The 13,405-nt window shown below is 39.2% G+C and overlaps 1 protein-coding gene across 1 annotated transcript in view; it reads left to right on the plus strand.

The window, feature by feature from the left end:
• Positions 1-13,405, plus strand: part of LOC136874446 (fat-like cadherin-related tumor suppressor homolog) — a 671,031-nt gene that overhangs the window by 633,040 nt on the left and 24,586 nt on the right. Inside the window, exon 40 of the mRNA XM_068227805.1 lies at positions 2,748-3,033. Within this exon, the coding sequence (XP_068083906.1) occupies positions 2,748-3,033 (286 nt within the window). The remainder of the gene's footprint in view (positions 1-2,747; positions 3,034-13,405) is intronic.

Consider the following 13,405-nt stretch of genomic DNA (forward strand, 5'->3'; position numbering starts at 1 on the left):
TTGTGGGGCCATGCGAAAAGCCTTGTGTATGAGACACCTGTCGAAACTGAAGAGAATCTCTTAGCAAAAATTCTCGCTGCCTGCGACGCTGTTCAAATGACACTGGGGATATTCGAACGGGTATGACAGAACTTTGCGAGACAGTTTTGCGCAGGGGGACGCCATTTCGATCATTTGTTGTAAATGGAGCAGCTTGTGAAACTTGTGCAGGTACGGACTTAAATGAGTAGAATTTTGCTTAACTTTTGACTCAGGCGATTCATTCCTTATCTCAAATTGATCCATTTGCTGTCTTCCATCATTCCTAAAAGTTTGTAACATCATCACGGATACACCCTGTATAACAGGATGTACACAATGGCAGGTCAGTGTGGGAAGAGGGAGCAACAGAAATAGAGGACATGGATAAACATACACAAAAGGACCTGTAATTATCTTTGTCTTATGTTTCTTCCATTTCCTGTTCTTATCTGGCTTTCTTCACATCCTACACTTAATCCACTTCAAGAGTGAAGATCTGTCAAGATGGCCCCTTAAGGAGTGTTGATGCCTGCCCTCCTGATGAAGCTGGGAAGCAGAATCAAGCCTGTCGGGGTCTGAAAAGAAATGGATGTAGAAGAACTGGGACTGATGAGGAAGGAACCTACGGTATCTATTTGAAGATGGCAGTGTATGAAGATGTGGAGATGGTCTTTGTCCTTTTGTGTTTCCATGTTTGTCCTTGTCTCCTGTTAATGCTTCTTCGCAAACTGACCTGCCATTGTGTTCATACTTTTATATGTGTTCCTTTCTTATTCACACCCCCCCCTCACTCTTTCTCCGACTTGATTTGACACTATTCCTTTCCTATACTCTGACACAACTTGGAATAGCATGGAACTTTTTCATTGACATACAGACACAGAGAACATCATCTGTATAAAACATTCACTTATTCTTCTTCTTCTTCTTCTTCTTCTTCTTCTTCTTCTTCTTCTTCTTCTTTATTTCCCACATGTTGTTGGGTCCCAGGTGTAAACTGTGTTGCATATGTGGATTTGGCCTCTTACGGCCGGATGCCGTTTCCTGACGCCAAACCAATGTGAAGGGATGTAATAACTATTGCTTATTTCTGTGGTGGTTGGTAATGTGCTATGTTATCTGAATATGAAGAGGAGTGGTGGGACAAACACAAACCACCAGTTCCCAAGCCAGAGAGATTAATTACATGCGATTGAAATTCCCAACCCGGCCAGAAATTGCACCCGGGGCCCTCCGAACCGCAAGCCTCAATGCTGATCATTCAGCCAAGGAGTTGGACTTGTAGAAAACATTCACTTCCTTAGGATAATGTGAAAAAACTTATGTATAAATGATGAGAAATCCTAAAGAGAGTTCTCATTTCCATACTGAGAATTGTTGTACCTTCAGTGCCTTTTTATATGCTTTTTTCAAATTTCATGTTTTATTATTTAGAGAATAAACCTATCAATTTTTTAGTGAAAAACTGTTTTCAAACCTTGCAAACCTGTAATGTAGATAATTTTATCAGTAAATTACATCGTCTAGTACACATATTCTTGGTAGAGATGCCAGATATCATAATCTGAATCACTGCCGTCCTGAAATTTTTCCAGTTCTGTATTGGTGAAATCTTCAAATCTTTCATCATCAGTTTTCATTGAAACATCTCTACCATTTCGTATAAAGCAGTATTCATAAGTAATACGTCTACTGTATGTGAATACCACATACATCATACAATAAAATAATACTAGGAGGGGGCATGACGGTCAAATGGCAGTGTTAATTTGCTAGTGGCTTTACGTTGTACCGACACAGATAGGTCTTTTTGCAAGTTGCTTTATGTCACACTGATACAGGCAGTGTTAAGAGAATTTTGATTTCTATCCTGTTATATGTTTGTAGTGGTTGGTATCATGACAGCCCTCCCTTAAGTTTTGTTTCAAAACAGATGACAGTCGTGAAGAGCGCAAGTGCGTGTGTTTCTATGTTCCAGTAGAAGTGCTTTTGTCAATAATGGTGTTAGGAAATATTCCTGTACAATAAATTATTTTCCTTATAGATTAAGCTCCAAATTTATTATTACGGAACAGGCAGGTCTTATGGTGACGATAGGACAGGAAGGAAGCGTCCATTGCCTTAATTAAGGTACAGTCCCAGCATTTGCCTGGTGTAAAAATGGGAAACCACGGAAAACCATGTTCAGGGTTGCTGACAGTGGGGTTCGAACCCACTATCTCCCGAATACTGAATACTGGCCGCAATTAAGCGACTGCAGCTATCGAGCTCGGTCAGACATATTTTAAATATCATCTCTACCATCTGTCAACTTGCTACTCTATAAGTAGTTTCTCCTTTGTGTTTGATGTTATTGATCCTACTACAATGCCAGGTTCTCCTGTCACCTCTGTTTAGCTCTCTCCTGCCGACAGAAATGGAAACCAACTCTTTGCTCATGGTCAATTATCATATTGCACTATTAGCAAAAAATGCCACTAGTGGCTTTTTCTCCACTGTAATCATAGAATAAACATTCCAATTGTTTCTGGTGCTGAGCTTAATGTAATGAAGATTTTCTTTACTAACTTTAGAAAGCTTCCAATTTAATTAAGCCAGCATGTATTATATGTTTCACACATGAAAACTGTTCATAGAAGTTAAGCATGATGTTAAAGCATGAGAGCTTATTGTTTATTTCTTTATTATTTTATGTTCATTCTCAGAGTCCTTTGTTTTGTTTGCAGGTCCCTCCCCAGTGCCCACCCCGCCCTGCTTCCTACACCCCCTCAACTAATAATGACCCAGTTCCTTCCCTCTATAACAATCTGGACACATTGCGTAGCTATGGGTCAGCAGGGGATGAGCTGGAAAATGTTCCCCCTGACTATGTTCGCAATTTAAACAGTCTCCTTCCTTCCTCCCATCATCCAATTACAGTCAACTCGGACAGCATACACAAACCTTCTTGGGCTGAAGCTGTAGAACAGATTCAGATGGGTACCTATTCCGACTCAAATAAGATAAAAAATGGTAAGTGAATTCAATTTTAGGAGCATGCTGGCCCTGTTCATTGAGTAAGCTTTTGCCCCTCCCTTATGCTTGATGTTCATTGATGATTGCGTTGCTTGCCCTTTGTTAATTTAATTTGCAAGAAGGGTTGTGTGTTAATAATGATGGAAATTAAATTGGATCCCGACTTCACTTTCTACAGAAGAATCCAGAATTTATTATTTTGTTATTGGAATAGTCAATATTCAGAAAAATTGTAACATATATATATATATATATTTTTAAATGGGTGAGAAAATTATAACATCTCCAATATTTAATATAACAATAGATATATTTAACATTCAAATAAATACCTTTCAGGACCGTTACCAAGAATCCTCACTCCTCACTGTAAGGTAAATAATTTCACCTGATACACATATTTATATTCTTAGGTAGAGGTGATAGATGTCATAATCTGAAATCTGAATCGCTGCCACTGTCCTGAAATTTTCCCAGTTCTGTATTACTTATTACAAATACAGTATCAAATTCAAGGCATTTCCTATACATAGACATCAAATGTATGAGGTTCGTCCAATAAATGTGAGTTGTAGACTGTACCCAGCCATTGAATAATAATAATAACAATAATAATAATAATAATAATAATAATAATAATAATAATAATAATAATAATCTCTTTTAAATCACTTTAAAGGAAGGATAAAGTTTCATATGATCAAACATTTTATCAATGTATGAACAATCTGTTATATTTATGGGTATAATTTTTAAATACTTTTCATTTTCTGAAGTCATATAATATAATGAAATATGGTGCAACTAAAATCACACTTTTTTAAGCCAGATCTATTCAAGGTTAAGTTCTTAATTAAGATTTCTCAGTAACCCACAAGTTTTTCATTGTTGATAATTGGGTAGGATTTATAAAATTTGGGCACCTAGGCTAGGCTCATCTTTAGGCCCTACCATTGTTATTGTTCTTATTCATATTGCATATACCTTATGTTATAATTATACTATCCTCTTACTAATTTCATAGATAAATCGTTCTTTACTAATAGTAGGTACTTGTAAAATTTAAAATATAGACTCTTCTCATAAAAACGTTAACCATTGAGCTTTAATAAAACAATTTTGATTTACAAGGAAACTCACCAAAAGCTCTTTTCTGAATTTTCTGGCAGTAAACTGCCAAATGAGACACTCATAGTCAATGTCTTGCAAATCATCATTATTCACTGTGAAGGACACCAAATTAGACTGTCTACTATCTATTCCTGAATTTCTGAGGGTATTTTTAATTATCTTTAAAACACTGAATAACTACATTCGACTGGCATGTGATGGAAAAATACTCATAGATATTCTCAGGACAATATCAAGATTTGGAAGAAGAATTCTTAAAAGTTTTTCACAAATAATTTTAAATAGTCACCTTCAGAATTTACATCATCTTCATCAACATCATCATCATCATCATCTGCTTCAGTCAAGAATACATCCTTCAAACATTCCGTGAGACAGTTTCATCCTCTTTTCTTCATCAAATTCAAATAGTTCCCTAACACCTTCAACATATCAAAAATTAAGTTCCCAGAAGGAAACCATAATTAAACCTTCAACATAATTCTTGAGTGAATTATATAAATGCACAGCATTGTTCAGCGTAGCTGTAGCACTTCATAACACCACATCGGCACTTTGAACATGCTTCAGAATATCAGTCCAGAATACTGTATAGCTAAATGACTATTTCAAGTTTCTGAAAATACATACCATAACCCATTAGCATGGACTCTAATCTCTGGTTTATCAGTGTCCCATCCATCTACACTGGCAGAAATTGAAATCCCAACACCAAGATGGAGTTGTACTAGATAAGCGAAATTCGGGAGGTGTATTTGCACATCTGAAAGATGATGCCTATTCAAATTTGCGTGCTAGTCATTGAAGAGTGGTGCTACTAGCACCACTATGACCTGGAAAGCAAGTTTGCTTTAAATACGTGCTGTACACTTCGTGAATGTTAGTCATCATCCAGTGATGTTGTGAGGTAGAAGTGAGTCAAACATGCCCTTAAGAAGACGAAGAAGGCATTATCAGCAGCTTACCGAGTTTGAACAAGGCTGTGTAATAGGGCTATGAGAAGGTGGATGTTCTTTCCGCGATTTTGCAGAAAAATTTGGCAGGGATGTATCCACATTGCATTGGTATTGGCAACAATGGTCATGGGGAGGTACTATCTCAAGAAGACTGGAGTCCAGCCACACATTGGACCACTGCAGAGAAGGAAAATTGCCGTATTCACCGTATGCCTGTGGTGGATCGTACTGCATCTGCAGCAGCCATTAGAGATTCAGTTAGCACTAGAATGATACAGCAAACTGTAAAAAGTCAATTATTTGAGGTACATCTTGGAGCCTGATGTCTTGTAGCATTCATGCCTCTAACTCTGAATCGCTGCCATCTGCGACTTCAGTGGTGTCAAGCTAGAGCTCATTGGAGTGTGGAGTGGAAATCTAGTGTGTTCCCAGATGAGAGCCATTTCTTTCTTAGTTCCAGTGATGGCTGTATTTTGTTAAGAAGGAGGTCAGGTGAGCACTTAGACCATGCTGTCTGCAGCATCTGTGTCCTGAACCTACACCAGGAGTTAAGGTTTGGGAAGCGATTTCCTTTGACAGCAGGAGCATTCTTGTTGTTATCCCAAGAACCTTGACAGTGGATTTGTTCGTCAGACTGGTGATTAAACCAGTTGTGCTGCCATTCATTCACAGTATTGAATGGCAACAGGATAATGCTTGTCCTCATACCACTGCTGTCACCCAACATGCTCTACAGAATGTTGACCACTTGCCTTGGCCTGCGAGATCACCAAACCATTTGCCCATTGAGCACATGTGGGACATTATAGGACGAAAAATCCAATGTCATCCAATACTGGCATTAACTGTTGTTGATTTGACTGATCAAGTGCAACAAGCATGGAACTCCGTCCCATAAAATTACATACAGCACCCGTACGGCACAATGCATGTTTGCATGTTTGCATTCAAAATCGTGGCAACTACAGTGCTTATTAATGTACCAGCATTTCACGTCTTCTCGCGCATACTTGAACCTGTGACCTGGAAACTTTAATCAAATATATATATATATATATATTACCTACACAACTGCTTAGCCTAAATTGCATTCCTCTAAACTAGTGTCTCCTTGGTGTTGGGGATTTCACTTTCCACCAGTGTATGTTGAGAAATTTCTTCTAAAGCGTCTGGCTCCATGGCTAAATGGTTAGTGTGCTGGCCTTTGGTCACAGGGGTCCCAGGTTTGATTCCCAGCAGGGTCAGGAATTTTAACCATAATTGGTTAATTGCACTGGCACAGGGGCTGGATGTATGTGTCGTCTTCATCATCTTTACATCCTCATCATGACGCGTAGGTCGCCTAAGGTGTCAAATCAAACGACCTGCATTTGGCGAGCCAAACTTGTATTCGGACACTCCCGGCACTAAAAACCGTTCACCATTTCATTTTCTTCTAAAGCTTTATGATATGTCCAATAATTAAATGTCTGATGATTATATTATGGAACATATGGTTGGTAATTGTTTAGGAAGCAATTTTACATCACTGTTGCTTTGTTTGAAGTTTAAGCCAATGAGAGGGAGACCAACTAAGAAATACACAACTTGATAATATAAAAGTTTTGTTACCAGGGTAGACTGTCACAAGAAATTAGGTAAAGGCAGGTGTTGAGGAAAATTGAAGGGTAGGAGGAAGCTAAAAAGAAGGTGTTATTATTCTATGTTGGTAGGAATATGTACTAACATAGTTGAGAGGTGTGTGGAATGTGGTTATGACAGCATGGGAGAAGTGTACGAGAACAGAGATTGTTATCAGTGGAATACTCTGTAAGAGGGATACTAACTGGAGGGTGAATGGGAATTTAAATGAGGCTAAGGAGTGGATATGTGAGAAACTGGGAGTGAGATTTGTAAGTCATAACAAGTGGGTAGGAATGTGAGGAAAGGAATTAATATAATAGATACAGTACATATTTACCATATGTTGTAACAGGAGTTGAATCATGGCTGAGAAATGATATTATTGATGCAGAAATTTTCTCCTGGAACTGGAAGATGGAATCAAAAAGGGGGCAGGAGGGGGGAAGAGGTCTCACTGACACAGATTTGTTTGATAGGATAATCAACTATGTGAAGAACAATGCAGAAAGGAACACATCGATCTCATTTACCAAATGTTAACTGGGAAGGTTATGCAAATGACAGGAAGCATGACCAGGAAATGGGAAATAATCTGAGAAGGTCATCTGAATCAGAAATTGATGAAACCAATTAGAGGGAAGAATATCTCATCTGGGAGCCTCTGTGGCTCAAACGGCAGTACGCTGGCCTCTCACCACTGGGTTCCGTGGTTCAAATCCTAGTCACTCCATGTGAGATTTGTGCTGGACAAAGTGGAGGCTGGACTGGTTTTTCTCCAGGCACTCCAGTTTTCCCTGTCATATTCCATTCCAGTAACACTCTCCAATATCATTTGACATCATCTGTCATTCATTAATCATTGCCCCAGAGTGCCACAGGCTTCCGCAGCCAGCACAATTCCTATCCTTGCCGCTAGATGGGGGCTTCATTCATTCCATTCCTGACCCGGTCGAATGACTGGAAACAGGCTGTGGATTTTCATATCAATGTCTCATGTGAAATTTTCATTTCAAAACCGCTGTAGATTATGGTATCAGTTCAGTTAAATAGTACTAAAGAACACTGTAGCAATGTTTTGGATTATTTTTATATTTAAACTTCATGAACACCACTTATAACATAGGAATTGATTAAATAGAGTTCATTCAAATGTATTTACTCCTGCTTTAAGAAGACTGCACCTTGAGATAGCTACAATTGAAGACATCAGATGCAAAGCAGTATAGGCCTATGAACACCATTTTCAGATAATAATTTTTCTTAGTTACCGGTAATTTTTTGTTGTTGTTGAGATATACAACGTGATTCAGCCACCCCTTACAATGTAATTTTATACAACCCACAATATTCATTCCATCCTGAAAACATCTGCCCTGCCGATATGCTCAGACAACACGACCAGATATCTTGATATTTACCGCCTCACCATGATAGAACGCCGTAATGTTATACAGTACTAGTATTAAACATTGGAAGACATGCATGTGCCTTCTAGATCATATGAACCTGACACGCCAGCGAAACACTAAATTAATATTGTGGCTGCAGTAAACCTAATACTTGCTATAAGCTGCCCAGCATGCCATATGGAACCGTAGTGTAGTTGGTAAAGGCGTGGCAAAGTGGGCTTACATGTCAGGTGGGAGGTTTGAGTCTGAAGCGAAGATTACAAATTTTTAAAATATTTGTTTAATACGTACCGCACGCCATGTAAGTTCAATACCTGCTTTCATGCAAATTGTATGTTAATGAATGTGTTTGTGGCCTTAAGAAGGGCCGATTAGTTAGCAGGCCGGACACATACAGAACGGAAATAATAGGAACACAACTGCCCTAGCAATGTTTTATTGCAGCAAATGCTCAATGTGATGACCATTTTGGTTTATGCACATTCAGGCCCTGTGTCCAATAGATCGTCTTGCGCGTTGAAGCATTCGAGGTGTAATTGCTCGGCAGGTGTCTGTGATGAGTTGCCGGAGCTGACTGGGGTTTTCAGGCACTTGAATGTAAACGAGGTTCTTCAAATGTCCCCACAAGAAAAAGTCTAACAGCGTTAAAGCTGGTGATTTCGCGGACCAAGAAACAGGGCACCCTTTTCCTATCCATTTTCCTGGCAGTTCCTCGTTCAGGTGGTTACGGACGGGCAAAGTCGAATGTGATGGAGCACATCCTGTTGCAACCACATCATCAAACGATTGTGCAAGGGTACATCATCCGACAACAGTGGGAGTTCCTGATGCAGAAAGTGCAGGTAGCGTGGGCCCGTCCAATGGCCCTGAAAGAAATAAGGTCCAATCAGGCGATCCTTCAAGATTCCACACCAAAAATTCACTCCCCATCGTATGTGATGGGCCACCTGTCGCACCCAGTGAGGATTGTCTGGGCTCCAATAGTGCATGTTGTGGCGATTGACGTTCTGTGGAAGCGCAGTTCGTCCAAGAACAAGATATGCGATATGAATGTTGCATCATTGTCCAGCCTGCCTAACAGCCACAGCCACTGACAGAACTCAATTCGAGCTTCAAAATCTTACCCATGGAGCTCTTAGTGTAGCTCAAGATGGTATAGGTGAAATGTATGTTCATTCAGTATTCGTCAGACGGACGGCTGGATGGTGTTCACCTGTCATGCAGTTGCCGTTGTAATGATGTGTGGATTATTATGAGCTGCCTCCAGAACGGCCTCTTCTGTTTCACCCAATGTAACGGGCCTATCGTGGACTGGTGGCTGGTTAGAAATCACGCCTGTTTTCCTTTGGCGTCTTTCAACACGGCGGAATGTCGTAGCAGCCAGGTGTTGCCTGTCGGGATACCGTTCCTGGTACAGATTTAGTGCCTCGCACACATTTTGTCTTGCTTCCCCGTAAATAAGGAGCATGTCAACGTATTCCTCTGTGGAAAACATGCCGAATGACAGCAAAGATTACAGTATATTCAGGCCCTAACCAGAGGAGTATGCGCAGGGCACATGCAAAGCATTTTTTTTGCTATGCATGTGAGATGTGGAAGTTGGACTGAATCTATTTTCTACCATTGCAGAGGGTCTATGAAGTCATCTGCCAGTTCCACCAATGACTTGTAGACTGCAATCTCTATCTCAAGTGGTGTCGAACTTGAAACTAAAATGGCATGACCAGAATCCTGTTCTCCTTCATCGGTTTCAGAATTAAGTTTCCTCTTCTTGCTGCATGGTTTTACTGGGACTTTCACTCTGTCAACATCCCTCTCCAAAATTCTTTACCATACAGATTTCTGGTCCCATTTTTTTAATATGTCTAAGACATTTAAATCTAGGATCAAGAGCAGTAACTTCCTGGTATGTCTTCAAATTACACCAATCATTTACCCTAGCCATTAAATCTTCTACAACAGTCCTATGTACCCAGGATTGATATGAGAGCAACATAAAGATAATTTCAAGTGTGTTACCACAAACATTACAACACTACCTGTCATATACTTGCCACCACCGGGAGGTATGATATTTCCAAGCATAGCTTAAGACACACAATAATTTTGTTTATCATCTCCCATTCAATTGTTGTTAGAAGTTTGATATTAGAAGAGTCGGTCGATAGGTTGTCTATAATACCCCTGTTAGATTTCATAACTTTCTCAAATATGAAATACTGTATAATCTCGAATACCACCCACCACCAAATAAGACCCGTACCCTTATTTTGAAAGAACGAAATTTTAAAAAAGTGAAGTCAAAATTATTTACAATCTTTACTAACACACATAAAATGATTAGAAAATACAAATAAAAGTAAACAAACATTTCCAGAATGATATCCAACGAGTTCATCATCGTCATCAGTACCAACTTCGGAACTTTCATCACCATCACCTTCCCACAAAATGTTGCCATCGCTGCCATCCATAGCATTAGAAATGCTACATTTCCTGAAGCTCTTCTGTATGAGGTCTCCAGGGATATGATTCCATGCCATCAAAATCCACAAACACTCCTTCGTACACTCATTTCTTTTCTTTTATAAAAATTACAAACCCATCCTCGGCTTGCCTTAAACCCTTCCAATGAACCTTTGCGATCTCTAATGCCTTTAGCTGACATATTTCGGTTGACACACCATATCCCAATTCCCACCTTTCTGTCACATATTTATGAAGTTTTCTTTCAGTTTGTGGAAACTGTACACTCAGTCCACGAAAAGCTCTACGATCACCACTACATGTTAATAGCACATTTTTCTTCTTTCTCCAATTGAGAATACATGACTCTTCAATATCGTATTTTCGTATTTCCTACTGGCGACACGATTTCCGATAATTTCAGCTTCCCGAACTACTTTCAGTTTCTCACTTGTAGTAAAAGATCACAAACACTTTGTGGAATTCCTGTTGATACTCTAAGAACATGCGTGAGACTGATGCCAAGCACAGAAGTAGAGTATACTGAGAGCAGAGAGAGCATTGTTTCCAAGCCGCGCCAGCGGTGATGCCCGATTTATGTGCATTTGGAAAGATAACTTTCCCAAAATTTTAAATAAGACCCGCACCCAATTTTGGAAGCGATATTTTCAAAAAACAGTGCAGGTGGTATTCGAGATTATACGGTATGTGCTATTCCATCAAATAACTATGTCCTGTTTTAATTTTCAAGCATCAAGGTCTTGTTCTTTGAGTTTTTTATAACGCTGATTTTCTAGATAAGAGCTGTGTTTAAAATGTCCCACTATTTTCCTGCACTTTAAAAGTAATGTTCCAATAGCAGCATCATTTTTTATTTCAACTTAATTGTAGAGTGTGGGCTGCACACCAAAAATTGTCGAACTTCGCTCTTTTAGCTCCTAGAACGATATTTCTTTCATTGTCAGTGCAAACAGCAACTACTTTATCTTCCAAACCCCATTCATGAACTACATCTTCAAACACTTCAGTACCGAGCTCGATAGCTGCAGTCACTTAAGTGCGGCCAGTATCCAGTATTCGGGAAATAGTGGTTTCGAACCCTACTGTCGACAGCCCTGAAGATGGTTTTCCGTGGTTTCCCATTTTCTCACCAGGCAAATGCTGGGGCTGTACCTTAATTAAGGCCACGGCTGCTTCCTTCCTACTCCTAGTCCTTTCCTGTCCCATCATCGCCATAAGACCTATCTGTGTAGGTGCGACGTAAAGCAACTTGTAAAGAAAAACCCTTCCAGTGCAGTTAGCAGTATTGTGGTTTTCTGTAACATGTTTAACTTGTAATGTTTAATTATGATATTTCTAATTTGAATCATTCCAGTGACCTATAACCCCCAAGTCGCTACGGTTAGATATGGAAGACCAAAAATCCCCCGTGAGACTAACAAATTCTACATGTTTCAGTTCATCTTATAATTTTGACCTTTCTACATCATACAACTCATCAATTTTTGTATTACCATGTCTCTAGAGGGAAGATGGTAAATGTGAGAATTGAGAGCTTCCCATAAAACCTCTTCTAAACCATGATCAGAGACAACGTTGACCGGCCTAATATCCTGCACAATCCACTTCAATAGTTTATTTGTAATTTCAAGTTTACTTATTAAAGGACACAGGCTTCCCCTATAAGGTGCTCCAACATTGACTGAGAAGATGAACTACCGGGCGAGTTGGCCGAGCGGTTATAGGTGCACGGCTGTGAGCTTGCATCTGGGAGATAGTGAGTTTGAATCCCACTGTCGGCAGCCCTGAAGATGGTTTTCCGTGGTTTCCCATTTTCACACCAGGCAAATGCTAGGGATGTACCTTAATTAAGGCCACGACCTCTTCCTTCCAATTCCTAGGCCTTTCCTATCTCATCATCGCCATAAGACCTATCTGTGTTAGTGCGACGTAAAGCCACTAGCAAACAAAAAAAAAAAAAAAAAGAAGATGAACTAGTAGTGACATTGATAAATGCAGATATGCTTTAGAAAGGATGAATATGTTTGAGATGATATTGAAGACTACTTGTACTTCCAGTGTAACTGAATGATTTTCCACATTTCTTAGAAAACACTGCCATTCTATCTGCCTCCTTACCACAATCATTTAGTTTAAATCCAAAACTTTCATCAAGTTTCCCTTGCATTGGTTCATAAGCCATATTTCTAACTGAAGTTCACAAACACTGAATGTGAATATATACTGTCTTCTGAATAACAACCACACATGAACTGAGCTTTAAGTTGTCACTTTTTCTGTTTCTTTCTTTCTGGCAATTGGTATCTGTTCATTCACACATTTCCTGGAAATTCCTTAATGACAGTCTCTTCAAGTAACTCTTCCCCCTTCCCATTATGCCACCTGATTGTGTTTTGTAATGGTTCAAAAAATATACTATAGTAGCCTGTGCGCTATTTCCTTTCCAATAGTTTGTAAAAGCAATGGTCTTAACCCTTGTTTTTCAAGAAAGCAATTAATGAGGTGGTATTGCTTTTAACTTTCTGAAAGAAGGACATGAGCTTCAGGTTACTTTAATGACCTGTCAATCGTATAATAGCTCAGGCTTGCACACCAAATGACAAATAATACTCTACACAGCTTTATGCCACACAAAACAGTTATTTTTCCTTCATCACACTATTATATTAATTGGTTTGATTAATCAGTTAAAGCATATTGATCAGTTAATTAGGTTTTTAAATTAATCAGTTAATTGGTTTTATTAATCAATTAAATCAACAG

The sequence above is a fragment of the Anabrus simplex genome, chromosome 5 (genome assembly GCF_040414725.1).
Source record: "Anabrus simplex isolate iqAnaSimp1 chromosome 5, ASM4041472v1, whole genome shotgun sequence".
Lineage (NCBI taxonomy): Eukaryota > Metazoa > Arthropoda > Insecta > Orthoptera > Tettigoniidae > Anabrus > Anabrus simplex.